The following is a 27,260-nucleotide window of genomic DNA, read 5'->3' as shown; positions in this document are numbered from 1 at the left end:
GATACCAATAAGGACGATTAGAGAGATCAACAAATCAATCTCAGTGGTAGAAAGGCACAACCTGAAAATGTAATGGATTTGTCGTTCTTAAAAGTGGAAAGAAGTAATATTTTCCCCATGAATAACAATAAAGAGATGGCTATTTAACCAGATAGCTTACTCCCAGCTTAATTGGTTACTGATGTTACAAATCTAAAATGGAGGTGTTTTTCTCAGTTATTGACAACTCCTCTGTCAGTATCCTTTAGGAAGAGTGTTTCTCAAAGTGATATTCTCGAGCCCCTTCAGGTGGTCTGTGAGTTAAATAATGTGTATATGATTAGGCTACTTTTGTGCCTGGCATGAACCAGAATTTTACCGATACATTTATTTAGAGATGAGTTCATTGATGTTTCATCTTCATGCATCTCTGATGAAAATATTTTTGGCAGTTAAGCAGATAAGGAAGGTAGCCTCTAGCCATCAGTGCTTTTACAGTTGTACACTCCTAACTCCAGGGAAAGGCAACTGCCTTCAGAGAAAGGAAGAGTTGTCTGGTGTTGGCTTTTAACATAATGGCTTTCCCATGCTGAAAGTGATGATTTTGACGCAGGTGAAACTGAGAAGGTCAGAAAAAGGTATGTATATATATACTTTTTATAATATACACACACATAGTCCTTTTGTTTGGTAATGTTTAGTAACTAGCAAGTAATAAGAGAATTGCTTTCCTCTTGAATGCTTTGGCGTAGCTACCGACAGGAAAGAAAGTGGGCATGAGGCTAGAGGAGAAGCAGAAAGAAAGAGGATGAAATGAGGACTTACTGATAAAGCATTCTAAGCATTACACACATAAGTATGTGTGTAAAATTAAACAGATTCCCAATGCGTTTTCATGGAAGTAAAATTCATCTGTGAAAACCAAGTTCAGAACTCCCACTCTAACATGTCAATGTCAACCTCAACTCTCCAAGGGTTCCACAATTCCTTTCCTCATTGCCTCCTAGGGAAAAAATTCTTTGTTTTAATCTGCCTTTGACAGCTATACAAATTATGCGATGTGTATTTCAGCACATTTATGTTCCCAGTGTACTTGGATCACATGATGAAGGGAGAGAAAACGCAGGTTAACCGTGAAAGGAAAGAGACTGGATCAGTGCCTCTCCTTAGGACCACCAGCGGCCTGTTCCTCCCGGGGCCCTGTCCATCTCTACAGGTACAAACTTGAGTTTGGTAGTCATTCCATGACTGAAACGAATAGAAGGTTTTGGCCTAAAATGTATTGACGCTTATGCCCACAAATGGATATGTTTCTATGCTTCCATGTATCACTGCTGCTTAACATTTTTGCTTTTAAATGATCAAAATTTAATTAGTGGAAATTTTTTAAATAAGTAGTTTAAATCTTGAGTTTTAAATCCAGTAGGAAACCTCACACTCAGTTTTTCACTTCTAGTAGGAGGATTTTCTTAAGGCATGAGGTATATTTAATAGGATGTTTGAATCTCTGGATCTGTATTGGTGCTTTATCCTACTCAAAGCACTTGGAATGTATGCATTTCATTGAGATGAGTATATACACACTTCTGCTATACTACTGGAACTACTCACGACATTTTTTACAATTGGTGATGAATCAGCACAATTAAAAGCATCTAACCGTCACCTAAAGTGATATTTCAGTTGTCTATGATTTTTTCTTTTTCAAGTAAAGAATGTCTTTCCCCATGCTGAGTCATTACAAATAACTCCTTTATTTCCGTTCCCTCTCCCCTCAAATGGCTCGTGTCCACATCAACAAGGCAAGGAAACATCTATGACCCCGACTATGAAACATAGAAGCAGCTAATTCTGACTACATTGAAGCAGAGCACACACAATTTAAAAGAAGCATAAGGAAGTATACAACAAACATGCATAAAAACCTTATGCAACCACATCTGGGCCTTGTATTTATCACTCATTTTTATGATATTTTCTTCTTTCGAAAGAATAGGATGAACCCATGCTCAAAACCTTTCTAAAGCATTTTCAAAATACAGCTTTTTTGGTGGTACTTCAAAATAGGTTGGCACAAAGCAAAACGTGACATTTGGTCTCTGGTTTGTGAAGGAGCCATTGCCTCTCTCTCCTCCACGGTCTTAGGGATCCCAAGGAAGAGAAGTGAGTGTGCGACCGAGCTCAGGGCCCAGGCTGGTTCATGCTATTCTTGCTTTTCAGAATGGTATCCTCGTAATGACCAGCTCCAGGGGCAGTAGCGGCTTCTAAGGGCAAGCCCTGTTGCTGGTAGCCGTAATTGACATTCCCACAAGGGAAGTGACGTAGCCTGAACAGAGGTACCTCCTTCATATTGGCAGTCAGCGAAGAGGGCTCTAGGAGCAGTGAGGCCCCCGGAAGTCTCCCAGTTGCAACGTTAGGTGGGACAGTACAGCTTCCCTCCAGCCCCAGGTTACCCCTCTCGTGTGGCTCCTTCTTTGCTATAGGATTATTCTTTTTGGTGGGTTTCTCTGTAAACCAGGAGCCGTACGTTGGGTTCCACAAGCTGGTGGGCTTGTTTCTGGATCCGTGGACCTTGTGCAACTCCGAAGGGGGGTTGGACTGAGAGAATGCCATATTCACGTGTCCCCCTTCCACGGCCGGCCCTCTAGGGACTCGAACAGAGACCTCTGCAGCTGTGGGTTTCTTTGCAGCCTTGCCAGAGGAGGTGGTAGGCAGAGGTGGTGGGGCAGCTGGGCTGCGCTCCTCCTCGCGTTTCGCCTGTTGAGAGACCAGGAGAGGAGGAACCCCCTCAGGGTCCTTGGGCCTCACAGGCACTTTCTCTTCCTCTTCCACAAGTGGACCATATTCTATCGGCAAAGCGGTGTTGATTACATCCGGGTCCTGCCGTAGGGGATATTATTAAAACTTTGAATCAGAGACAAAAAATGTTGGATCTAGAAGATACCTTAGAGATGATGTTATCTAAACATATTCTACAGATGAGGAAACCAGTATTTATTGAGAATATAGTAACTTATAGGCACTGGGGCATACAAAATGAATGGGATGTCATCCTTATCCTCAAAGACCTTAGAGGATAAGTGCTGTAATGGAAGTGTGTATGGGTGCCTGGGACAGAGTGGAGCAGGAAAAGCTTTGCAGAGGAGGGGACCTTTGGCCGATTTTTAAAGATTAGTGGATTAAAAAAAAAATTAAGATTATTATTTGTATTATTCCAGTCTAGTTCCACTAAAATCGTTCCAACTGGAAAAAATAAAAATAAAAGCCTATGTGTTTGACTTCAAGAGTGATGGTGGGGGGCTGGGGGGAGGAGGAGAGGAGACACATGCCATGTTGGCCTACAGGGTTTATTTTTTGATCTCTTCCCAGCTGCTTTCCATTTCCATTTGGGTACTTTACACTTGATTGTAAGTTTTCCTGTGCCACATCATCACATGTGCAGGTACCACAGTGCATGTTTTTGTGTTTGTTTGTTTTTTAGAGACAGTCTTGCTCAGTCGCCCAGGCTGGGGTGCCATGGCTCAATCTTGGCTCACTGCAACCTCTGCCTAGTGGGTTCAAGCCATTCTCCTGCCTCAGCCTCCTGAGTAGCTGGGATTACAGGCATGCACCGCCCGCCCCGCCCCGCCCCCGGCTAATTTTTGTATTTTTAGTAGAGACAAGGTTTCATTCAACATGTTGGCCAGGCTGGTGTCGAACTCCTGACCTCAGGTGAGGCACCTGCCTCGGCCTCCCAGAGTGCTGGGATTACAGGCATTCTTTAACTAGTCTGGATGTGAGGGACCCTTTGCACAATCCAGGAAATGCTGAAGTGCTGTGAGGAAAACCATTTACAAAAACTGTGTACTAGATCATTTTCACAGTAATAGATTGTAACATAGAAGAACAGAAGCAGCTGCCAGAAGTTTAGGGAAAATTTGTGGAAGAAAAATTAAATTTGGAGAAATTAATATTTTATGCAAATTGAGAAAAGACCCTCATTACCTGAGTAACAGAAAAACACGAGTGTTCATCGAGTTTAAAAAATAACTACCTCTGACTCATTAAAACATTCTTTAGTTCCCTCTGTGTTTTAGTAATTTCTATAGTGAATCAATCATTTTAAATATGCTTGTGTAAAACTGCCTTTTAAGAGGGATATTATAGACTATTGAGAAAAATACTCCTAAGAAGGTATATATGTTTAAGTGGGTGTATTCCATTCAGATTACAACAAAATAACCTAATGTCATTAAACAGAGTTCTCTGAAAGAACCTTCAATAACGTGATATAGGAAGTCTATAGATAAAAATGCCAGTTCACTCACCTGAGCTGAAAGGAATAAGAGGATGGAGTAGTGAGGGTGGAAAATGACTACAGTTTGAAAAATGTGTCTGTCTTTAGTCACAATGAAGAGGAGGGGATTTAAAGAAATAGTAGGTAGGCCAGGTGTGGCAGCACTTTGGGAGGCCGAGGCAGGTGGATCACTTGAGGTCAGGAGTTCGAGATCAGCCTGCCAACATGGTGAAACACCATCTCTACTAAAATTACAAAAAAAATTAGCTGGATATGGTGACACATGCCTGTAATCCTGGTCACTCAGGAGGCTGAGGGAGGAGAATCGCTTGAACCCGGGAGGTGGAGGCTGCAGTGAGCCAAGATGGCGCCACTGTGCTCCAGCCCGGGCAACAGAGCGAGACTGCTCCCAAAATTAAATTAAATAAATAGTGGTTTATTGACTCTTGTAAAATATTCTCAGAATTAGATATCCTGGCAGAACGAGAACCGAGAGAGGGAAAGAAAGTGAATACAGGGAAGAGGAGAGCATCGGACAGAACAAAGCCCTGAGCAGGCGACTGGTGATACTGGCAGCAAGGCTGGCCTTGAAGGGGAGGAGAGACGGGAAGGCAGGTGGTGAGAAATGGCGGCAGAGGCAGAGAAGTTTGTATCAGAGACAGGGAGGAAACGAGGGCATTCTCTTATGATGATCTCCACCCTCTTGGTGAGGGAGGAAGCATAGCTGTCGGCTGAAAATGAGGGAGAGAAGCAAAAATTTCAAGTCGTTATTGAAGGAATGGGAGAGGGATCTGTAGAGGAACCCACAGGATTGCTAGAAAAATGTTTGACTTGGACAGACTCTTCAGGCCTTAACTCCTCATCTATAAGGTAGGGATATTTTACATTCCTCACTTAGGATAAAACGAAATATGCAAAAAGTGATTTGTGCAGTATGAATGATAGCAAGTATTATTGATGATGTTAAAATTTCTCCAGATTACTTTGAAATTTCATTCTCTTAATCCTCCTGACATATATAGTTGGACATATAATCTATCAATTTTATATGCAGTTAATTATTTCACATGTTGTTATTTCTCCAGCCAGGCTCTAAACTATTTGAGAGCAGATGTGTTCCATACGTCTGTGAAGCTTCAATTTTGGCTACTAAAACATTAGGTCCCCAGTAGGGACTTGGTAAATTCTTGTGGACTGGATTGATTCCCCAGTTTTTACTGTGCGTCTGGCACTGTGCTGTGTGCTGGTGAAGTTACTAATATTTATTTTACAAAATGGGCAAATGGAGACACCAGTCATTTCATTTTAGAGAAAATTAATTTTCACTATTGTGATCATAAATCTTGTACTCTGACTGGCTTGACCTATTTCATATTTCGGTATTTGCCATCTTTAAGACTTTTTCATATAGAGTAAATGTTGACCAAAGGGAGAAAATGTTTTACCTGGGTGCAGTATTCAATCCTCTCCAAAATGATGGCAAAGGTGGGCCTGTCTTCCGGCTGATGTTGCCAGCACTGAGTCATTATCCGGTATCTAAAAGAAGAAGCACATTAATTAAAATAAGGAGAAGCACAATGATGAAAAATGTATTTTCTTCCAGCCCCAGGGTTGCAACGAATACGTTGAGGGTGCGAACTCGTCTAGGCCCCGTGTACTTGGCCTATGCTGCCCCCTGCTGATTGGTCAAGGAAGAGTGCGCAGGTGTAAAGGTATCTAACACAGACATCCTGATGTTTACGTTAACCACGGCTGCTGTCACTCCATTCCTGAATTAAAGCCACTTTGGGGACAGAATATTCCAATTATATTTCCCATCCACGTTGCTTGTGGGAAGGAAGTGAGGGGTGCCAGGCAGGGCAGCAGACATTGCAGGAAATGGAAATCTTTAAAGTAGACACAGACATATGGTGTAGGGCAGCAGGGACTGGGCCTGGGACACACATTCCCAGCAGGAGCTTGGGGAATGTAGGCCTGGTGAGTCCACAGCCTGTAGCCAGACAATGGATACTTTTTCTGGGATGGCATCCTTGCTTTTGAGGGCCTGGGAGACGCATCCATCTCACTGAAGTCGCAGTCACATTCGCATCTTGGGGCATATTAAAGGGAGGGCAGCCATCTGCCCCTTCATCTTAAAGAAGCATATGTGGCTCTGGATATTTTTTGAAAAGAAAAACTGCTTAGTAACTAGTAGAAGTGTTCCTAAAAGAGTCATACACAGGCCCAGGGCAGTTCTTGGGTGGGTCCATCCGGCCTCCACTGGTGACAAACTCCAGAACTTCCTGGTTGCTTTTGCTGGGGTATGGCATATATCCGAGAGAAAAGATTTCCCATAGCAGCACTCCAAAGGACCTGGGCATGGGACAGAGGACATGAAGATGGATATAGACACACCCGCCCACATTCACACACACACACAGGCACACAGACATACAATTTCAACCTTTTTTTCCCCATTATACCCTTTTCCATAACATAGAACTCTTAAAATGTAGAAAAATTTTAAAAATAAGAAAATACTACACATGATGTTCCCTTAAAAGACAACCCCTGTTGATTTTTAAGTCGTTTCTGTGCTGAGATTTTTTTTCACTTATTTGCAGTTATATTCAATATGCAATTTTGAACCTTGACTTTTCTGCACATTTCATTATAGCATAAACATTTTCCATGCCAGTCCATTTCATAAATAACATTTGGAATGGTTAATGGCTGTAAAACATTCCATTGAGTAGTTGGTTTGCCTTATCATTTCCACATTGTTTTCAGTTTTCAAAATATTTAAAATACTATGATGAACATCTTTGTGCATTTTTTAAAAGGAAGATTTCCTTAAGATAAAGTCTCTGAATTACTAGATTAGGATGTCCAGCCAGCTGATTTCATAGTCTCTTACAGTTCTCTGAGCTTCAGTTTCATCTATCAGATGCCCACTCATCAACTTCACTGGCCTATTTTAATAGGCAACTCAAATTTAACATGCCCAAATGGAACTCTTTCTGTACACACATCATCTCCTCCTTTATTCTTTTCCAACTCAGCAGCACCTCTGGTTATACATTTGTTCAAGCCCAAAACCTAGGAGTCATCCTTGATTCCATTCTCCCACACCCCTCCACTTCCCATCCAACAGTCAGCAGTCCTGTAACTTTCAAGATAGATCTTGAATCCAGATAGGATAATCTAGTAAATCAGGGTAATTAATGAATTAAAATGTAGGCTAATTCTAGTAAAATAACTAGATTAAAAGACTATGAATATTGACAAATTCTTGGTGCATACTATTTGGTTTCCAAATGTGTTACTCTATTCATCTACCAGCACCATGTAAAAGCGTGGTAGACACACTCACCAGCATTGAGTATTCTTAATAATAATGACAACTTTTGCTGATTTTAAGGGAAAGAATGGTAGAATATTTTAAATTATGTTTATTGACTTGATAATTCACGTGGTTGGATGTTTTCCCAAGTGTTTATTAATTCATTTCACTTTTTTTTTCCTATGAATTGCCCATTTTTATCTGCTGGGACAAATTGGTATCTATCAATCAATTTTCTTTTTGATTTGTAGGCACTCTTTATATGTCAGAGATGTTAACTTTTTATAAAAAATTCAAATACTTTTATTAGTTGTTTTCTTTCTTTCTTTTTTTATGTAGTCTCACTCTGTTACTCAGGCTGGAGTGCAGTGGCGCCATCTTGGCTCACTGCAACCTCCACCTTCCAGGTTCAAGTGATTCGCCTGCCTCAGCCTCCCAAGTAGCTGGGATTACAGGCGCCCACCACAACGCCTGGCTAATTTTTGTATTTTTAGTAGAGACAGGGTTTCGTCATGTTGGCCAGGCTGGTCTTGAACTCCTGATCTCAGGTGATCCACCCACCTCGGCCTCCCAAAGTGCTGGGATTACAGATGTGAAACACCGCACCTGGCCTTAGTTGCTTTCTAATGCTACTTTTTAGCATACCAAAGAAAAATTTTTATTTTTAGATAGTCAAACCTATTTTTTTAATGTCATGATTTCCTTTATTTTATAGCTATGCAATCTTCCCTTCGCCAAAGATTAGATAAATATTTGCTATCTTCTTCTAGTTGTGTTTGTTTTTGCTCTCTTCTTAAATCTAGTTGGAATTTAATTTGGTGTCTAGTGTAAGGTAAGGACCTAAATTGATTAGCTTTTCAAATAACTACTCTTCCAACACTATGCATAAGATAATTTCCTCCTTACCCATTGACTCACGATTAAAAACAGGTCTGTTTCTGGCTATATTTTCACTTCATCTATTTGTCTGCTTCTTGCATTGATACCATTCTATTTTACTTTTTGTGTATTTGTCTTAAATCTGATAAGGCATTTTTCTCTATTTCACTTTAAAAAATATTTGATTTCTCATTTTTTAAAAAAGCCTTATGAGATGAATTCTTCGTGTTCTAAAAGAATCACCTTTGATATTTTGATTAAAACTTTAAACCACTACCTAATGATCAGCTTTTTGACAAAGACTATCTTTTAGTGTGATTGTAGTTTTCTGAGGTTAGCAAATATTACCACAAAAATTGTAGAGAACAATAGTTCCTTCATCTTCTAAGAAACATGGGGTGCTTTTATTGTCATCATCTGTGTGAAATTTCAAAGACTCTTGTGAGAAGGATTGGGCAAAGATATTTCCCCTATTTTTCAGGTGAGAAGGTTGAAGCACAGGTTATTATACAACTAATCCGAGACAGACTGGAATACATTGTTAGATCTCTTGATTTTGCTACTTACAAATTGCCTGGCACATATATTATTCCTTTCTGTTTGGTGATCTTAATTCCCTTCAAGGCAAAACTAACTAGGCAAAATCAAATGAACAAGAAACTGGCAGTAAGGCCTAAAGAATTACAGCTATATGTTTTCTGTTTTTCTAGATAGATATAGGTTATAGCATCCTTTGAGAGCACTAATAGAACTGCACATGGATATTTATTTTCTTAGAGTTCAAGGGAGCAAGAAGTAGTATTGGTTATAGAACTTTGATAATTTTGAATAAGTAGGATTTTCATATTTGCAAATAACAATACCAGATACCTAGTTAAATCTGAGTTCCAGATAAGCAACACATAGTTTTTTTAGTATATGTATGCTCCAGTATTTATACTAAAAAACTATTTGCTGTGCATCTGAAATTCAATTTCACTGACCATTTTGTATTTTATCTAGAAACCCTACAGATGAGGCAAATCTATATTTTGTATGCCAGATGGTTCTTTTATCACCTATAAGCCTGCCCTAAACAGGAGCGACAAAAGCCCAAAGCTTTGCACCAGAGCATTTAAAATCAAATATATATATATATATATATATATATATATATATATATATATATATTTTTTTTAAACTTCAGTTTCTTTTGGTATTAAACTTGCTCTGCCTGGAATGATAGAAATAATAGCAAACATTATTGCTGATTAAACTGTTAAACATTTGAATCAATGAAGATAATCTGAGAAAAGATTTTAAAATATTAAGCTGCTCTGTATCAGCCTTTAAAAGCTACATTTTTCTCCTTAATCATAACCTGAAAGGAGGTTATGATTAAAGAAAAAAAACATTGTGGAAGATGGTCTCCAGGTGTGATAGAGGGTATGCTCTTAGGAAAAATGGGAGCCAAAAATTAATATCTTTAAATGTCCATCCAGTGGATTCCAAGATCTCATACACCAAGATCTCATACAGTTCTCTGATCTTTAGTTTCATCTATCAGATGCCCACTCATTAGCTTCACTGGCCTAATTTAACATGCCCAAACGGAACTCCTTCTGAACCCACACCATCTCCTCTTTCATTCTTTCCCAACTCAGCAGCACCTCTGGTTATGCATTTGTTCAAGCCCAAAACCCAGAAGTCATCCTTGACTCCGTTATCCCACACCCCTCCACTTCCCATCCAACAGTCAGCAGTCCTGTTAACTCTACATTCAAGATAGATCTTGAGGCCGGGCGCTGTGGCTCATACCTGTAATCTCAGCATTTTGGGGTCTGAGGTGGGCGGATCACTTGAGGTCAGGAGTTCGAGACCAGCCTGGCCAACGTGGTGAAATCCCGTCTCTACTAAAAATACAAAAATTAGCTGGGTGTGGTAGCACGCGTCTGTAATCCCAGCTACTTGGGAGGCTGAAGTGAGAGGATTGTTTCAACCTAGGAGGCGGAGGTTGCAGTGAGCTGAGATGGCGCCACTGTACTCCAGCCTGGGCGACAGAATGACAGTCTAAAAAAAAAAAAAAATCTTGAATCTGACTACTTTGCGCTACCTCCACTGCCACCACCAAGCCACACCGCTCTCCTGTTTCTCTCAGCTAGCAATGTGCAGGATTTTCTTAACTGGTTTCTTTCTTCACTTACCCACCTCTAGTATAAATTCAGTGGCAGAGAGATTTTTTTTATAAAGCAAAGATCATATCACACTCCTGCTTACAACCCTTCAACCGGCATCCCATGGTGTTTAGAATAAAATCCACATCCCCCATCTGAGTTCCAAGGCCATCTGTGTTCTGACCCATCCCTTCCACCCCTATTGGCCCTGGGCTCCCTTAGCTCCGACCATCAGGACTTGATTTCATTCTTCAGCAAGCAAGCTAGGCTCCTTCCTGCCTCTGGCTGTTCACACTGGCTTTTCCTGCAGTCTGGAAAGCCTTTCTCTCAGATCTTTCCAAGGCCTGCCCTTTCTTTCAGGTATTGAAGTTACCTCCGGTAAGGAGCTTCCCCCCGCCCACCTTTGCCAAAAAAACCCCAGCTCCTCCTCTTTCTGCCTGATTGTCTTAGAGCACTTCCTAATCCTTGCAGCTATATAATTTGTTTAAGCATTCCAATTGTGAAACAGTCAAAACTTTAAAAAGGAACAGAGTTATCTATGTATCTAGATGTTAATCTTTTGTCTTATTCTTGTCAGCTCTCCCTTTCTTTATGAAGACTTAGAGACAGAAAGACCCCACCTCCCTCTCTCTGCTCCCCTGAAGTTAGACTGTATCCTACAATTGTATGTTTCACATTTTTAAACAATGCGTGAAAGCGCAAACAATACTCTGTGTTATAGACATTTTTTACATTGTAAAGTTATACATAAATGATATCCTACTCCTTTTTGTAATTTGCTTTTTCCCCACTGAACACTGTTTTTGAGATTTATCTATGTTGATATATGTAGGTTGTCTTCTTTTATACTGCGGAATAGTTTTCCATGATATAAGTAAACCACAGTTAATTTTTCCATCTCCTAGTTGAGGGGTAGTTGGGTTGGGTTTTGTTTTTATTTTTGTTTTTGTTTTGCTTTTTCTCTATTGTAAACAATGTTGCAAGTGAACATCCAGCGCCCAAGTCTATTTGTGTCATCTTCTGTCTAATGTATTTACTTAAAAATAGGAGCGTTAGGTCACAGGATGTGTGTGTGTTCAGGACAATTACTTAATTGCTTAAGTTATTCTCTGTCTCTGGATCCCCTGGGTTGCTGGTGCTCTAACTTCCCTGCATATCAGAATCATCTGATAAAACACAGATTGCAGAGTCCCACCCCTAGAGTTTCTGTTGTATTAGGACTGAGGTGGGAGCCGAGGATTCGCAGTTCCCAGGTGGTGCTGATGGACCACACTTAGAGATCCACTGGGTTAGGTTAAAACCAAATCTCACTGGTGTAAAAACAACAAAGGCTCTTGCTCTCATTATCTAATGCTGGTCAGAAAGGCAGCTCTGACTATTCGTGGCCGCACCATCTTATGACATGATCTCAGCTCCAGGCTTTCAACATGTGGAGGTTTTTCATTCTTGCATTGTCTTCTTATGTTTCCTGTGGTGCTGTTAAGCAATTTGATGCCATTTGGATTCCTTATCTTTTATCTCTATTATTTTTTACTATTAATTTTTAAATTTTTCTTTGTGGAAGTTTGCAGGATCTTTATCACCATTGGCCTGAGGATGTGCCTTTTTTTTTTTTTTTTTTTTTTTTTTTTTTTTTTTTTTGTGAGACAGAGTCTTGCTCTGTCGCCCAGGCTACAGTAATCTCAACTCACTGCAACCTCCGCCTCCCAGGTTCAAGCAATTCTCTGGCCTCATCCTCCCAAGTAGCTGGGATTACAGGCACCCGCCACCACGCCCAGCTAATTTTTGTATTTTTAGTAGAGACAGGTTTCACCATCTTGGCCAGGCTGGTCTCGAACTCCTGACCTCATGATCCACCTGCCTCGGTCTCCCAAAGTGCTGGGATTTCAGGTATGAGCCACTGCGCCTGGCCGAGGATATGCCCTTTTTATCCATGGTGATTGGCACTTGGTGAATTCTTTCATTCTGGAAATTTATGTCCTGTGCTAGGAAATCTTGAATGATTGCTCTGCTGTCTTTCTTCTCTTCATTTCCTCTGTTCCTTCTCTCTGGGACTCCTATTTTGTCAGCTAAATTGGACCTTTTGGTCTACACCCCTTAATTTTTTAAATAAAAAATTATTATATTTTCCTATATTTCCCATCTCTTTTTAGGTTTATTTTCTGGAAGGTTTATTTAGCTTCACACTCCATCCTTTTCATTACATTTCTGTCATCAAATTTTTAAATAATAAGATTTTTTTCTTAGAACAGTTCAAACTTGGAAGAAACTATGAATACAGGGAGTTCTCCTATACCTCACACTTGATCCCTGCTACTGTTAGCGTCACACTAGTGCGATACACGTGTTACAATTAACCACAGTTAAGGCATTATTGACTAAAGCCCATACTTCATTCAGATTTCCTTAGTTTTCACTGAATCTCTGTTTTCTATTCCAGAGTCCTACTAGGATATCGCATTACATTTAATTGTCCTGTTTCTTTGGGCTTCTCTTGACTATGACAACACCTCCGACTTTCCTCGTTTTTTATGACCTTGACAGGTTTGAGAATCTGGTCAGGGATTTTGTAGAATATTCCTCAATTGGGATTTGTCTGTTTTTCTCATGATTAGACTGTGGTTACGGGATGTGGGGAGGAAGAAGACCACAGAGGTAAAGTACCATTTTCATGACATCAGGGGAACATACTGGCAACATGACCCAGCCCTGTTGTTATTACTATTATTATTTGAGATGGAGTTTCACTCTTGTCACCCAGGCTGGAGTGCAGTTGCACAATCTCAGCTCACTACAACCTCCACCTCCCAGGTTCAAGCATTTCTCCTGCCTCAGCCTCCTGAGTAGCTGGGTTTACAGGGGCCTACCACCATGCCCAGCTAAATTTTGTGTTTTTAGTAGAGATGTGTTTCACCATGTTGGCAAGGCTAGTCTCGAACTTCTGACCTCAGGTGATCCGCCCACCTTGGCCTCCCAAAGAGCTGGGATTACAGGCATGAGCTACTGTGCTTGACCCCTAGACTTATCACTATTGAGGTTGACCTTGAGCACCTGGCTGAGGTCGTTATTTGTCAGGTCTCTCCACTGTGAAGTTTCTCTTTTCCCCTCTGACCCAGCCCTGTACTCTTTGGAAGAAAGTGAGAACACGCAGCCCACACAGGCTTCAGGGTAGCCATGCCTATCTCCTTGAGGCCACCTCTTATCACACTTGGATTTCCTTATCCTCCTAAGAGTATTGTTTAAAATAACCTTTTGTCCTCCATTTATGGTTGCAATAGTTTTTTCTGATCTTTTGGAGGATATTATAGTTTTTAAAAAAGTTTTCCTAAACTTTCTACATGTTTCTTCAAGTTCCTTTTTATATGTGTGTTTTCTTCAGATTAGAATATTTTCCCAAATGTTTGTTGATTCTTGGCTGTCTGTTCATATTTTAAGACTGGGATATTAAGAAGCCAGTAGAAAGTTCTGTGTAATACATTGGCTGGTGGGTAGCTTGCTTGCTTGTTTCACTAGCTGTAATTTTCTGTGACTGTTGTAAAAAACAAAACCAACCAACCAACCACATGCTTGGTGGCTTAAAACAACATAAGTTCATTCTCTGACAGTTCTGAAGGCCGGACATCTGAAACTGGTATCACAGGACTGAAATCAAGGCATCAGCAGGGCTGCGTCCCTTCTAGAGGCTCTAGGGGATAATCTGTTCCCTCCTTCTTCTGGCTTCTGGTGGCTGCGGGACCTCCTTGACTTGGGGCCGCATCTCCAGTCTCAGCCTCTGTGCTCACACTGCCTCTTCTTTTGTGTGTGTGAAATCTCCTGGTCCTTCTCTCTTATAAGGATACTTGCGATGGCATTTAGGGCCCACCTAGATGATCCAGGACAGCTGCCCCACTCTAGTATCCACAACTTCATCACATCTGCAAAGACCCATTTTCCTTATAAGGCAACAATTCTGGGCCTCTGGGATTAGGACCTGATACCCTCGGGCGGCCATTACTCAGCCCACTGCACCTGTGCCCCACTTGGCAGTACTGTATCTGTAATTTTCTCTTCATCGGTCCTCCAAAGAGAAATTCTCTGATGATCTGCCCAGTTGCCGGTATTCTTGGTGCTGAGGGGGCCAGTGGGGGCCAGGACCAGGGAGACTTCAGTTCAGTCTCTTCAGAGAGAGAGCCCAAGTCTTGTGCTGATGGTAGATAAGGGACAGCCAGCAAGCTTCAGGGGTGAGGGGCTCAGCCACAGGATTTACTTATTCCTTAAACAGACCTTTCATGAATTTTCCTGTTTGCTATACCTCCCCTTCTTTTCTTCCTCCCTCCCTCCCTTTCTTCTCTCTCCTCTCTTCTCCCTCCTCTACCCTCCCCCTCCCTTTCTCTCTCTCTCTTTCCCTTTCTCCCTCTCTTGCTTGCCTAGGCTGGAGTGGAGTGGCATGATCATAGCTCACTGCAGCCTTGACTTCCTGGGCTCTAGTGAACCTCCCATCCAAGCTTCCAGAGTAGCTGGGACCACATGCGTGCACCACCACACCTGGCTAATTTTTAAATTTATGGTAGAGATGGGGCCTTGCTATGCTACCCAGGCTGGTCTTGAACTCCTGGGCTCGAGGAGTCCTCCAGCTTCAGCCTCCCAAAGTATTGGGATTACAGGCATGAGCAACCGTGCCTGGCCTACACCCCTACTTTCAATTTCTGGACCTTTCTGGAGCTCTCAGGCAGAGGGAACCAGCCCTGTTTCTGGATCTGGACTTGGTTTAGAGATCCATTTTCTAATCTTCTCAGTAAGGTACCACTTGTTCATGACTTCCCAGTTTCCAAAATTTTGTCATTGTTGTGTTCTTGCAGGGTTTAATGCAACTAAAAGACTCCCTTTATTGGTGTGTGTGTGTGTGTATGTGTACTTTGTGAGGGGCATGTGTTCAATCTGCCATTTAAAATTACATGTGGCTGTTAATGTGTGGTCCTCCAGCCAGCAATGGCAGCATCACTCTGGGACTTGTTAGAAATGCAAATTCTCAGCTAGATCCCAGATCTTCTGAATCATAAATTCCCAGGGTAGGGTCCAATAATCTGAATTTTAACAAGTCTTTATGAATTCTGATACATGCTCACATTTGAGAACCACTGTTGTCGGGTGTATTGATTCTTCTCTTTTCCCTCCCTACTAACACACGGGCTCCCGGCTTAGAGTATAGAATCCTTTGGCCCAGGAGCACCACCTTATGGCTGCAGGGATACCTGGAGGATGATAGCAGACTTACCATGTGTCTGTTTTAGAAGTGAATATTCCTTCCATGAAGGCCTCTGGGGGCATCCACTTAACTGGCAGCATGGCACAGCCTCCCTTTCTATAGTAGCTCGCCCTGTGGGGAAGGAGAGGAAAACCAAACTAGGATCTGGAGATGGCATTAAGCATCTGCCCTGCTGGGAAAGTTGAGAAAGTGGCAACAATATAGTCTACCCATTAAAGGTCTGAAATTAACCAAGAGTCCTTGGCGGTTCAGGAGGAGAGCAGGGGCACACAGATCATTTAGTTAAGAACTTTGGTGTCATTTAATAGAAGACAAAACAAACCACGAGAGGCATGAGAGGAATGATCTATGCAATGACTAAGATACCTGCTAGCAGATGTTTAGCTTTCTCTGTTGGGTTTTGTTTATTATAGCTCACAATGAATAACATCACTCCAACCTTATAAGTATAGTGTGTTTCTGATGATCTGCAGTAATGCAAGATCCAAAATGGGAGAACTGAGAGCAGGGCTTGTGTCTTAATCATTTTGGATCCTCTGACACTCACACAGCATTTAGTTCAGTATAGGCAATCAACCAGTAATCTAGACAGCTGTGTGGACGCTGCCTCCCATGACACACCCAGACAAAAGAACACAGGGCTAGGCATGGAGTTGGCTTACAAGGTAGATGAGTTAATTTATTAGTTTTCATCAGTAATGTCATTAATGCAACTCACTGATAAAAACCAATAAATTAACTCATCTGCCTGTTAGGCCAATTGCATGTCTAGCCTGGTGTTCTCCTGTGTGAGTGTGTTACAGGAGGCAGCTTCCTGCCAGCTGTCGACATTAATTAATTACCTCAATAAATAAGTACTGAATATTTAGTATGTATCAGGTACTCTGCCATGTGCTGAGGACATAAATAGGTCAGTCTCTCTCTCCCAAGGATATTGTTTAGTGGAAGAAATGGATATATATGCATTGCAATATAGAAAACACATACAGTAATGCAGGTATGTGCAAGGCTCAGTGACACAAATGAAGAATTGATTCATTCTACTTGAGGCAGGGGTCAGGGACAGGGAGAGCTTCACAGAAGGGCACTGATGGAGCTGAGTAGAAAAACGCTCTCCCAGAAGACCATTCCTGACCCATGCCATTGTACAAAGTGCAGAATAGGTGGGGAATGAAGGACTGTAGGTAACTTAGGGTGGTTGAAGCCTGGAGCTGGGAGCTGTCAGAGCTGAGCCTGGGAAGGAAAAGTCAGATAACAGAGGGCTCGAGGAGTCATGCTGCAGCATTTGTATTTGAAATGAGAGGCAGTCCCAGGGTATTCTGAGGAAGGAGAGGAAGGAACGCTGAGCTTGTGGGTAGTGTTAGAAGGCGAAGTGGAGCAGAGGAGAGGAGTGCGACGGATAGCAGTGGTAGACACTCCAGAGACGTCTTTACTACATCTTCCACATGCTGCTGCCCCGTGGTAACGTGATGGCCTCAGCATGCTCACCCCTGTGGGGACTGTTACCATGTTTGATGGAGGCCTTCAGGGGTGGTGTCTGGATCAGTCTCACTTATTCCCCAAAGAGTTAAAGCTCCGTATAACGATTGCTCCTCTCTCTACCCCGTGAGTTAGGGAAGGGGTCATCCTGTGCAAGGAGGGACTTGCTGAGCTCACATAGCAAGTCAGTGTTGTAAATAATCAGGGAAAAAAAGGAACTAGAGGCTAGGAAGAGAAGAGTGAGAAAAAGTACAATTAAAGTAGTATTAGCTTTTAAAACTGAAAAAAAAAATTTTTTTTAATGTAGCCTTGAAAATGTGACAGTGAAAAAAAAATAAGGCTGTGCTAAGTACTGATGGGTTCTGCACTATACTCCACATCTCCTGGGGTGGCTAAAGCTGAGCAATGAGCCAGGCCCTGCATCCTGCCCGATCTGGGATGCAGGTGCCTGCAGTGATAGAAGCCATAGCCACTTAGAATTCCTGAGTACTGAGAAGAGTTGAGGAAGTTCAATAAAGCTCACTTTGAAGGTCTTTCCACATCAAGTATCCAAGTTATCCCATGTCTCAGAGCATGGCCAGATTACAGTTGGAACTGATGGACAACCTAATTAAGAACTTGGCGTTGGCTGGGCATGGAGGCTCACACCTGTAATCCCAGCACTTTGGGAAGCTGAGGTGGGCAGATCACCTGAGGTTGGGAGTTTGAGGCCAGCCTGACCAACATGGAGAAACCTCGTCTCTACTAAAAATACAAAAAATTAGCCAGGCATGGTGGTACATGCCTGTAATCTCAGCTACTCGAGAAGCTGAGGCAGGAAAATCGCTTGAACCCGGGCGGCAGAGGTTGTGGTGAGCCGAGTTCGTGCCATGGCACTCCAGCCTGGGCAACAAGAGTGAAACTCCGTCTCAAAAAAAAAAAAAAAAGAGCTTGGTGTCAATTACTGCAGGAAGTGTGATCCTAGATTTAGGCCTTCGGGCATGGTCACTAATTAAGGTTTCCCATAGCCTAAAAAGGAACTTAGTAAAATTTTAGGTAGAAAGTTGACAGGGTACCAGGAGATGATGTAAGGGACAAGCAGCCACACCCCATTCTTGAGGGGCTGAGGTGGAAGAGACAGGCCCCGAGGGGTGAGGCAGTCTTTACTCACCTGTAGATGTCTCGGGCCATCCCGAAGTCTCCAATCTTGGCCACTCTTCCAGGGCCTGGACAGGTCAAGAGGCAGTTTCTGGCAGCAATGTCTCTGGGAAGAAAGGAAATGCATTTCCTAATTTTATCCCTAGGAAGATGAGTGTACAACGGCCATCACTAAGATTTTATCTCCAAGCTGAAGTTTAAATAGTTCCTTCCCTTCCCTATATTTCCTTTAGTGTAGTATACTTCAGTGTGAGAGAAACAGCCTTAACAATTCTAGGCCTCACAACTAAGAGAGAAATGGAAAAGGATTAGGGGAAATGATTAAAAATGTTTAATGGGGCAATCATAATGAAATGCATCATACTAGGAACTAGGATTTATTAGCCTTTTACTATGTGCTAAGTGTTGTTGTAAGTGCTTCATATCTAACTCTCACAACAACCTTATAAGACACAAGGTGCTATTACTGTCCTCATTTTATTTTTTAAAAAGTAAGCTAAAAGTAGATAACATAGGGCCATAAAGAATGCTATCTGGCCTTAGGCAGATTTGGTACAAACCACGGGTTGGTTTCTGCCAGTTGTTTGAAAAAGTGTTTTAGAACAGCATGACTTCCCTGAAATCAAATTCAAGTAGATTAAGATATTCACAAATATTTCTAGTTTTTTGTTTTGTTTTGAGACAGAGTCTTGCTCTGCACTCCAGGCTGGAGTGCAGTGGTGCGATCTTGGCTCACTGCAACCTCTGCCTCCCGGGTTCAAGCAATTCTCCTATTTCAGCCTCCCAAGTAGCTGGGGTTACAGGCATGCAGCACCACACCTGGCTAATTTTTTGTATTTTTAGTAGAGACAGGGTTTCACCAAGTTGGCCAGGCTGGTCTTGAACTCCTGACCTCAGGTGATCCACCTGCCTCGGCCTCCCAAAGTTATTGTTATTATTATTTATTTATTTATTTTTAAAATAAGCCATTACGGTTCTTTTGTCCATGATTTTATCTAAAGCCCTTGCTAAGCTACATGGCTGAAGAATCGCTTCTTTCAGGTGATAAAGTTGTCATCTCTGCTGTTGACTATAGATGACCTGCTTTCCTGTAGCCTGCCTCTGAGGCATGGTCAACCGCTGTCCAAGACTCATCAGCTTCTACTCTCTGCTTACCATTCTGGTCATGCATGTAGGAATGAAGGATACAGCCAGAAGAAGTCTGGGATGGGTCTCTAATAATATTAAGGTCCTGTGCAGAAAAAAACAAGATGCACTTAGGGAGCACAGCTGCTGTTTTCATGTTCAACTGGTTTCATGATGGTTCTGATCCTAGGTTGAGAAAGGACTTAGAGAATCAACTGGCTACTAGGATACTATTTAAAAAAAAGGATCTTGATTGGGGATCATGACTGAGGGTACAAGAATAATGGGTTCAGGTAGGAGATTCTTGTTGTTAATGCTGCTGACCTGATCCAGAAGGTTTAAGTTGAATTTTGAGGTGGTGTATAAAATGCCCCCATAAAAGCATAACACATATGACATCAAAAAGAAAGAAAAATAGTTGGCTGTATAGCCGTTAATTCTCAAGAGAAATATAGCAAAGTAGACCAGGAACAATATTTATGGCTCCAGAAAAGTCTTTACACTGATGTGTATGGAATGGTTGTTTTAAAAAGTGATCGTGAATTTAATGGCAAGAAGGTAAATGCAATACATAGAATACACCAAGAGTTGGGAGAGTGACACGTCATTTATGAAATGGCAATAAACCATGTCCAAAGGAAAAAGATCCAATTTTTTTAAAAAAATGGAAGCATGTGGATCTGGTGAGGAAGTTCCACTCTGAATTCCAAAAGCGTAAACGTATACATGTGTGGAAGTCCATGAATCTTAAGAGCAGATAAAGGGTGGAGGGAGAGAGAGAATTCGAGGCAACTCTGTTGTGGGTATGTACCACAGACCTCTTAGCTAGTTAGAGCATGTCAAAGACGTTTTTTCCATACAAGTGACCAAATTGCCCCAGAAGAAAAGATTTGATTGAGACAGACAGTTTCTGCCAGAAGTTTTCTTTTGCTTAAAACAGATCATCTGATACCTTCTTGATTTGGTGTTTGACCATTTTATTTCTTAAAAAGGAGAAAAGAGCAATAAATGATTACTCTGGGATCTAATTCTAACCTTCAGTAACTATTTCCAGATATGGAAGTGACAGGAGTCTTGAGGGAATGTAATCCTGTTAACATCATAGCAACAGAGCATTGGGTATCATCAAAATGTCTTGTGGCTGTAGGAAAGGAGATGTCAAAAGGTCAGAGGACAAATGGAAATGATCCCTCAGCCAGAGAATCTGTATGCTATGGTGACCAACGTGGGCAGAGATAAAAAACAAAAAACAAGGAGAAAAGATCCCAATGCTAAGTGAAGGAAGACATCTGGCCACCAGGTGACACAGGTTGCTCTCATAGGAGTCTAGACTTAAAGCACATGGACAAAGATGGAAAGATGACTCTAACCAAGGACGACTTCAAAAGGAGCACAGCTTTGTCTCGACTGAGCAATGGAATGGCAAAGCCCAGAGCTGAGATTTATGGAAAGTTCTGGGTACAATGCAAAGGACAAGAACAGGACTGGGGAGCGGGGAAAGGGCTGAAAAACTACCTTAAAAAAAAGAACAGAACTGATTGATAGACTCTTAGAAGGAGCAGATGGTAAAGCTAGGCCCAGCTCCTTTTTGGCTTCCATTATTTCTATGAAGCAGTATGACCTGCAAGTTGGAAAGGGTTAGAAGCTGGAGGGAGAACTGAAGGCTAAAAGGATGAAGTGACAGGAAGAGGATAAGCTCTTCTGAGAGTTGATTGCCTCATGTTAGGAGTGACTTTGGAACTTAGGCAAGTGTACTTCCTGACCTCTCATTTCCCCATTTTTATTAGGGAGAAAGCATAACTTGTTATATATTTGCATGATTTTCTATTTCTTTTTTTTTTTTCTTTTTTCTTTTTTTTTCTTTGAGATGCAGTTTTGCTCTTGTTGCCCAGGCTGGAGTGCAATGGCACGATCTCGGCTCACTGCAATCTCCACCTCCTGGGTTCAAGTGATTCTCCTGCCTCAGCCTCCCGAGTAGCTGGGATTATAGGCGTCCCCCACCACGCCTGGCTAATTTTGTATTTTTAGTAGAGATGGTGTTGCTCCATGTTGGTCAAGCTGGTCTCGAACTCCCAACCTCACGTGATTCTCCCGCCTCGGCCTCCCAAAGTGCTGGGATTACAGGCATGATACTTTTCTATTTCTAAGCTCTTACAACATCTCTCATTTCCTATTTTGTACTTACATATTTTAATTATTATGAACATGCCTTAAACTCTTTGAAGACGTGTTAATAAATTATTGTGAGTTCACCAGGTTATTATTTACTACATTAGAGGCAAATCATTAAGGAAGAGCTTTGCAAAGAGCCTGATGATCTGTTTTACTTTTCTGATTTCAAGCTGTCAGCTGAGAAAGTCATCAGCTTTCACAAGGAAAGGCATACATGATATATGATGTTCATAGCATGATGTCCCAGTCTATACAGCTTTTAAACACAAGAATGATTGTAATAGAAGAAACTAAGTATAGAAGCAATGAAAATCATCTTTATGCTTCATTTCAGAGTATTTTAGAAAAAATTAATGTATCCAACAAACATTGTGTCCATGCCAGGTATACAAAGACGACTAAAACAGCATCCTTGCCTATAAGCCACCCATTGTCAAAAATGCAATTCCTTAACTTCCCCATAAGGAGCCCAGTTTTCTATGGCGGGGGAAGCCTTAAAGTGATATAGGACTTGAACATTCAAGATATAGGCAGGGGTCCTCACAGGAGGTTAAGAATAACTTACAGGTCTCCAGCCCTGGCGAGGATATTTTATGACACTTGTTTTATGTAAGGGGCAAGTGAATCCCTGATAGAATAAGTTACCATCTCAAAGACAAAGCTGAAGGGACCAGGAGCCATTGCTCATGCCTGAAATCCTAGCATTTCAGGAGGCCAAGGTGGGAGGATTACTTGAGCCCAGAAATTCGAGACCAGCCTGGGCAACAAAGTGAGACCCTGTCTCTCACAAAAAAAAAAAAAACAATAAAACAAAGCTGAATCATCCTACATCCAAAAGGCTCTGGAGGGAGACCTAGTATTCTGCTCTGAAGGGGGAAATGTGAGCCCTTGAGATCTGCGGGGAAGCACACAGATCAGCGACAGGACGACAGGAAGAGCACAGTCACTTTGACTCACCGGTGGATGAAGTGGTTTTCCTCCAAATACTGACAGCCACAGGCAATGTCCCGAGCCACGTGCAGAAGGTCCAGCATGGCCAGGGAGGTGGGCTGGCTCTGTGGGGAGACAGAAGCGGGCCACTGACGAGGAGCTTGTCAGTGAGAGGAGGGAAATCTAAAATGCTGGCTTCCAGTGCTCACAAGGAGGCAGACCGTGAACATGCAGCTACACCAGGGGCCTCGGCCCTGGCTGCACATTAGAAATCACGTGGAGGCATTTGAAAGAATTTGGATGCCTGGGCCCCAACCCAGACCTCTCTGGGTGGGCATAGTATTTGTACATTTGAAGTCTTCCCAGGTAATATGATGCCAGCGTGCAGCGAAGGCTCGGGACACCCAGACTCCGGGAAGCTAGGTTGGAGCAGGTGTTCTTTCCCTTGTAATTTATTGTGCACATTCTCTCACCCCCATCTTCATAAGCATTTGACTACCCCCAATTTATAAACAAGTTTGTGAGGAAACCACAGGGGAATAGGGGAGTTTTAAAAATCCTTGATTTAAATGTCTTAAAATATTTCTTAAAACTAATTTTCTTCAAGCAGATCCAGCGCTAAAACTGATTGAAAAAGAAAAGCTTTTGGGAAATGCTGGGCAATTATGAGCTATCTCAAGCTTTTCTGCATGAGGTCTCTTTCATTCAAAAGGAGATGTCACCTCCCTACCCCTCTGGGGACCTCTCATCTCGGCTTCCTGGACAGCCTTGCTGAGCACAATGAAGCCTTTTCAGAAGGCGACATCCCATCTTGGCCTCTATTTTAATTCCTAAATCCCTGACGTGTGCGGCAGCTCAGCCTCATGCAGTGTCCGAGTCACTGTGTTGTTCCATGTTGATTTCACCATTTCCCCAAGTCACGGTGTTGAAGTTCCAGAGACAGGGATCTCACCCTCCCACAGCACCCAGCACAATGCTGGACACACACTGGGGTTTCAATGAGTGTTGGGTGGCTGATTGATTGGTTGATTATAGCCGCAGGCCAGGATTTACCTGGAGGAGTATGATTCACATACCTCCCCAAGAAAGCGCACGCAGGTAGGGGGTCAAATCCATCCCCTTTAGGGCCGCCCCAAGAAAGGTGTTTGTTTAAGCTAGTGACTCTTGAACACCTGGGCAAACTCCCTGCAGGAAATTCATGCTTGTAGCTCTCCTATTTTGCTCTTCTTTTGAAGGGTGGGCTGAGGACTGGGCTCTTTAGTCCTGAGGTGCCCACAGGGAAGTCATCCAGCCAGGCGGCAGCGGTGGAACTGGGTGGGGTCTGGGTGCAGGTTTAGCCTGCTGGAGATTTTCTCTGCCATAGATCAGGGCCTCCCCAGGACTCCTTGGAGCAGTGGCCTGGGTCTGGAGGAGGTAGACAGAGTCTTGCTTCTCTAGGCCGTGCTTCAGTTCTTGGGGAGACAACTGAGAGTGGATAGTTCCCCTACCGGTGCCTTACATGCCCCAGAGCACACACATGATCTGCTGCGTGGTAGGTAGGGAAGAGAAGGTGATCTCCATATTAAAGATGAGAAGGCTGAGGACTCAGAGAGGCTAAGTGACTCACCCCAGGTCACACAGCTAATAAGCGTGGAGCCAAAGCTGCCCGGAGATGGGCTTTAAGGATCTGGGTTGGGAGAGGCATCCTCCCTCTTCCTTGGGATCCAAGGAGTTAAAATGGAAGAGAGAGTGAGTGCCTGAAGGGGGTTGGAGCGTATGTGACTACAGTGCCCAATGCACACCAAATGTGGAATACAGCACCCACAAACGGCAAACACCACACTTCAGTGGCCCATCGAGCTGACCCGGGCTCCACCCTGCTGCCCTCTTCCAGGCCATGTAGTCTGGGGCTGGCTGCTCAGCCTCTCAGAGCCAGTTTCATCTGTGACAGTGGCGTGGGACTGTCGGTCTCCCTGGGTTGTCAGGAGCACCCACGCCAGCAGCCTTGGGCAGTGCCTCATCAGGGGACCCGAGGTATTGAGGGGTTTCCACATGGGAGACCAGGGGGACTCAGAAAATGGCTCCTTGTGTTTGTTTGGCTTATCCACAGGCCTCGTTAGGGGCAGAGGGCGTACCTCTGCACACAGGCGGGCAGCAGAGACTCTGATCATTCCCATCAAGCAGCACCCATGCCTGCATCATCCCTCCTGCGGCAAAGAGTTGGAATCAGGATTTTATCCCCATCTGCCGCTGGAGTGCAGCACCTCCTCGGACCCAGCTGTTCTTCTCATGGCCATGGTCGTGGGCCTTGCTGCAGGTGCTCTCCATGGTGGGTTTGCAGGATGGAAGAGCGAATTATCTTTTTGCTCTTCAGGAGCATGCTCTCTGTCCCTACCAGAGGAGGCCCTGGTCCTAGCTGTGCTAGGGCCTTGAGGAAGATTCTCTTCCTACCAGTCTCTTTGTGTCTTAGCATCCATCACTCAGGATGCGAGGGCCATAGATGTCTCGGAAGCTCCAGGAGCCTGGAGCGCTGTGGGGACTAAATCTCTCTGGGCATTAACTCACGGGCTAGGCTGTTATGGTCCCCTGTCCTTGGCTGCTCAGAGCAGATTAACTGCTCCACTAATCAGTGTGCACAGGGCAGACAGTCAGCCAGCAAGCATGGGTTATGGGGGGTGTCTGGTGTGTACGTGTCTGTGGTGTGCGTGTGTATTGTGTATATGTGTGTATGGTGTGTGTGTTTTGTGTATGTGTTGTGTGTATGTGGGGTGTATAGTGTGTATGTGTGTGGTGTGTATATGTGTTTGTGTTTTGTGTATGTGTGTGGTTTGTGTAGGATGTGTGAGGTGTTTGTGGTGTGTATGTGTGGGGGTGTGTGTGTGGGGGGTGTGTGTGTGGGGTGTATGTGGCATATATGTGTGTGGTGTGTATATGTGCAGTATGTATGGTGTGTGTTGTATATGTGTGTGTGGTGTGTGCGTGGCATGTGTGATTGTGAGTGTATGTGGTATATGTCTTTATGGTGTGTCTGTGGGGGGGGCATGTGTGTGGTGTGTGCGTGGCATGTGGTGTGTGCGTGGCATGTGTGATGTGTGTGTGGTGTGTGCGAGTGTATGTGGTATATGTCTGTGTGGTGTCTCTGGGGGGCATGTGTGTGGTGTGTGTTGTGTATGTGTGTGTGAAGTATGTGTATGTGTAGTGTATGTAAGTGGTATGTCTGGGGAGCGTGTGTGTGGTGTGTATGTGTGTATAGTGTATGTGTTGTGTACATGTGTGGTGTGTTTTGTGTGTGTGTTGCATGTTGCATAGATGTGTTTTTTTAATGTCTGTAGTGTGTGTGGTGTGTTTTTTGTGTGTTGTGCATGTCTGTGGTGCGTGTGATGTGTGTTGTATATATGCATGTGGTGTTTTTTGTGTGTAGCATGTGTTGTGCGTGTGTGGTGTGTGTCTGGGAGGGGTTGTGTGCATGGGTGGGGTGGGGTGGGAGGAGCTGTGGACATTGGCAAACCCGATGCTGAATCTAGACTCGCAGAGCATTGCCAGCCAGTGCACCCTGGGACCAAGTGATTTTTTCATCTGTACCCATGCATTTCGTTTCCCCGACAGGCACGGCTGACCTGGGCATCCACTCTGTCTACCGCATCTGCACATCCGTTCTGTCATTTCATGTTTGCACAGATGTTGTCTGAGGCCAGAGCCTTTGATCCTGATCTAAGGTCTGTGGAGCCACTGAGCTACAGAGCTGGCAGGAAGTGAGGACAGAGACCTTCTCTGATTCTGCACCTCAAGCCTGGTTCCTGCACACAGTAGGTCATCAGGGAACCCCTGGGAGTATCAAGAGTATCAGGGTGATTCCAACAAGTGAATCAGGTGGAATTCAGGCCTCTGAAGTCCGAGTTTCAGAATCTGGAGGCACACCTCCGCCCACTTTCTCTTCATGGCACATGTTTCTCCACCCCTCATGTCCCTTGGCCGATTCACCCTCCTTTATCCTGTGTAGGATTTACTGATATTAGTCCCGTCTGTCTGCTGGAAATCACATTCCTTTCTCACAGTCCACTGAATCCTCATCTTACAAAGTTGGATTTTGTGGCCCCGAGAATCCATGCAGGAAGCCCAGCTAAGCCCCAGGGAAGCTGCTGCCACAAACACATCTGCATTGGTGGCTCTAGAGGGCCACAATTGGACATTTGAAATCAGCCAAGGATCCCAGGAAGGACAGCTCACCTGGGCCTGGTGGGTGTATGGGAGGCGGGGAGGACCATGACTGAGGTGCTGCCTGGGTGTGCCTGGTTGGCAACGAGAGCCACACAGAGGAAAAGCGGGGCCAGGGGTTGAAAGAGCAGATTGGGTGAGGGTGGGACTCTGGCCCTGAGAAGTGGCTCTTCCAAGGACAGGCCCCCTCCCTGTTGTGGGGGTCCCTCAGGTAGTGCCTGCTGTTAGAGGGTAGAACTTGGGGACAGGCTTCTGTTCTGACTCTCGGAGGGCGGCACTCTGGGGTGGGGGTGGTGAGAGAGAGAATGATCTGCCTTTCCTTGCTGGACTATGTTCTTTGTAATAATATTGGAATCATCTTTCATCATC

The 27,260-nt window shown here is 43.5% G+C and overlaps 2 protein-coding genes across 5 annotated transcripts in view; one reads left to right on the top strand and one right to left on the bottom strand.

Moving 5' to 3' along the window:
- The first annotated feature begins 497 nt into the window (after window positions 1-497).
- LOC134807825 (uncharacterized) lies at window positions 498-27,260 on the top strand. 3 transcript variants are annotated; one of them, XM_063789193.1, is made up of 5 exons: window positions 498-617; window positions 1,051-1,195; window positions 5,859-5,967; window positions 24,787-25,005; window positions 26,283-27,260. In XM_063789193.1, exons 2-5 carry the CDS (start codon window positions 1,058-1,060, stop codon window positions 26,363-26,365), a joined length of 549 nt encoding a protein of 182 aa, XP_063645263.1. In that variant the 5' UTR covers window positions 498-617; window positions 1,051-1,057; the 3' UTR covers window positions 26,366-27,260. The 3 variants fall into 3 exon arrangements, 2 of the variants coding, with proteins under 2 accessions (XP_063645263.1, XP_063645262.1); XR_010149167.1 differs by lacking the exon at window positions 5,859-5,967; XM_063789192.1 differs by lacking the exons at window positions 498-617; window positions 1,051-1,195; window positions 5,859-5,967 and having other exon boundaries at window positions 24,375-25,005.
- The window catches only part of ALK (ALK receptor tyrosine kinase), a 736,910-nt gene continuing 711,362 nt past the window's right edge, over window positions 1,713-27,260 (bottom strand). The window contains exons 24-29 of one of the 2 annotated variants that reach the window (XM_016948281.4): window positions 22,725-22,822; window positions 18,484-18,576; window positions 15,864-15,965; window positions 6,473-6,607; window positions 5,701-5,791; window positions 1,713-2,859 (exon numbers count right to left, since the gene is read on the bottom strand). In XM_016948281.4, coding sequence (XP_016803770.3) covers window positions 2,161-2,859; window positions 5,701-5,791; window positions 6,473-6,607; window positions 15,864-15,965; window positions 18,484-18,576; window positions 22,725-22,822 — 1,218 coding nt within the window. In that variant the 3' untranslated portion in view covers window positions 1,713-2,160. The remainder of the gene's footprint in view (window positions 2,860-5,700; window positions 5,792-6,472; window positions 6,608-15,863; window positions 15,966-18,483; window positions 18,577-22,724; window positions 22,823-27,260) is intronic. The other variant, XM_063789190.1, reaches the window with a different exon arrangement.

The sequence above is a fragment of the Pan troglodytes genome, chromosome 12 (genome assembly GCF_028858775.2).
Source record: "Pan troglodytes isolate AG18354 chromosome 12, NHGRI_mPanTro3-v2.0_pri, whole genome shotgun sequence".
Classification (NCBI taxonomy): Eukaryota; Metazoa; Chordata; class Mammalia; order Primates; family Hominidae; genus Pan; species Pan troglodytes.
Note: the sequence above shows the minus strand (reverse complement) of the source record. Positions and strands in the feature narration are given on the sequence as shown.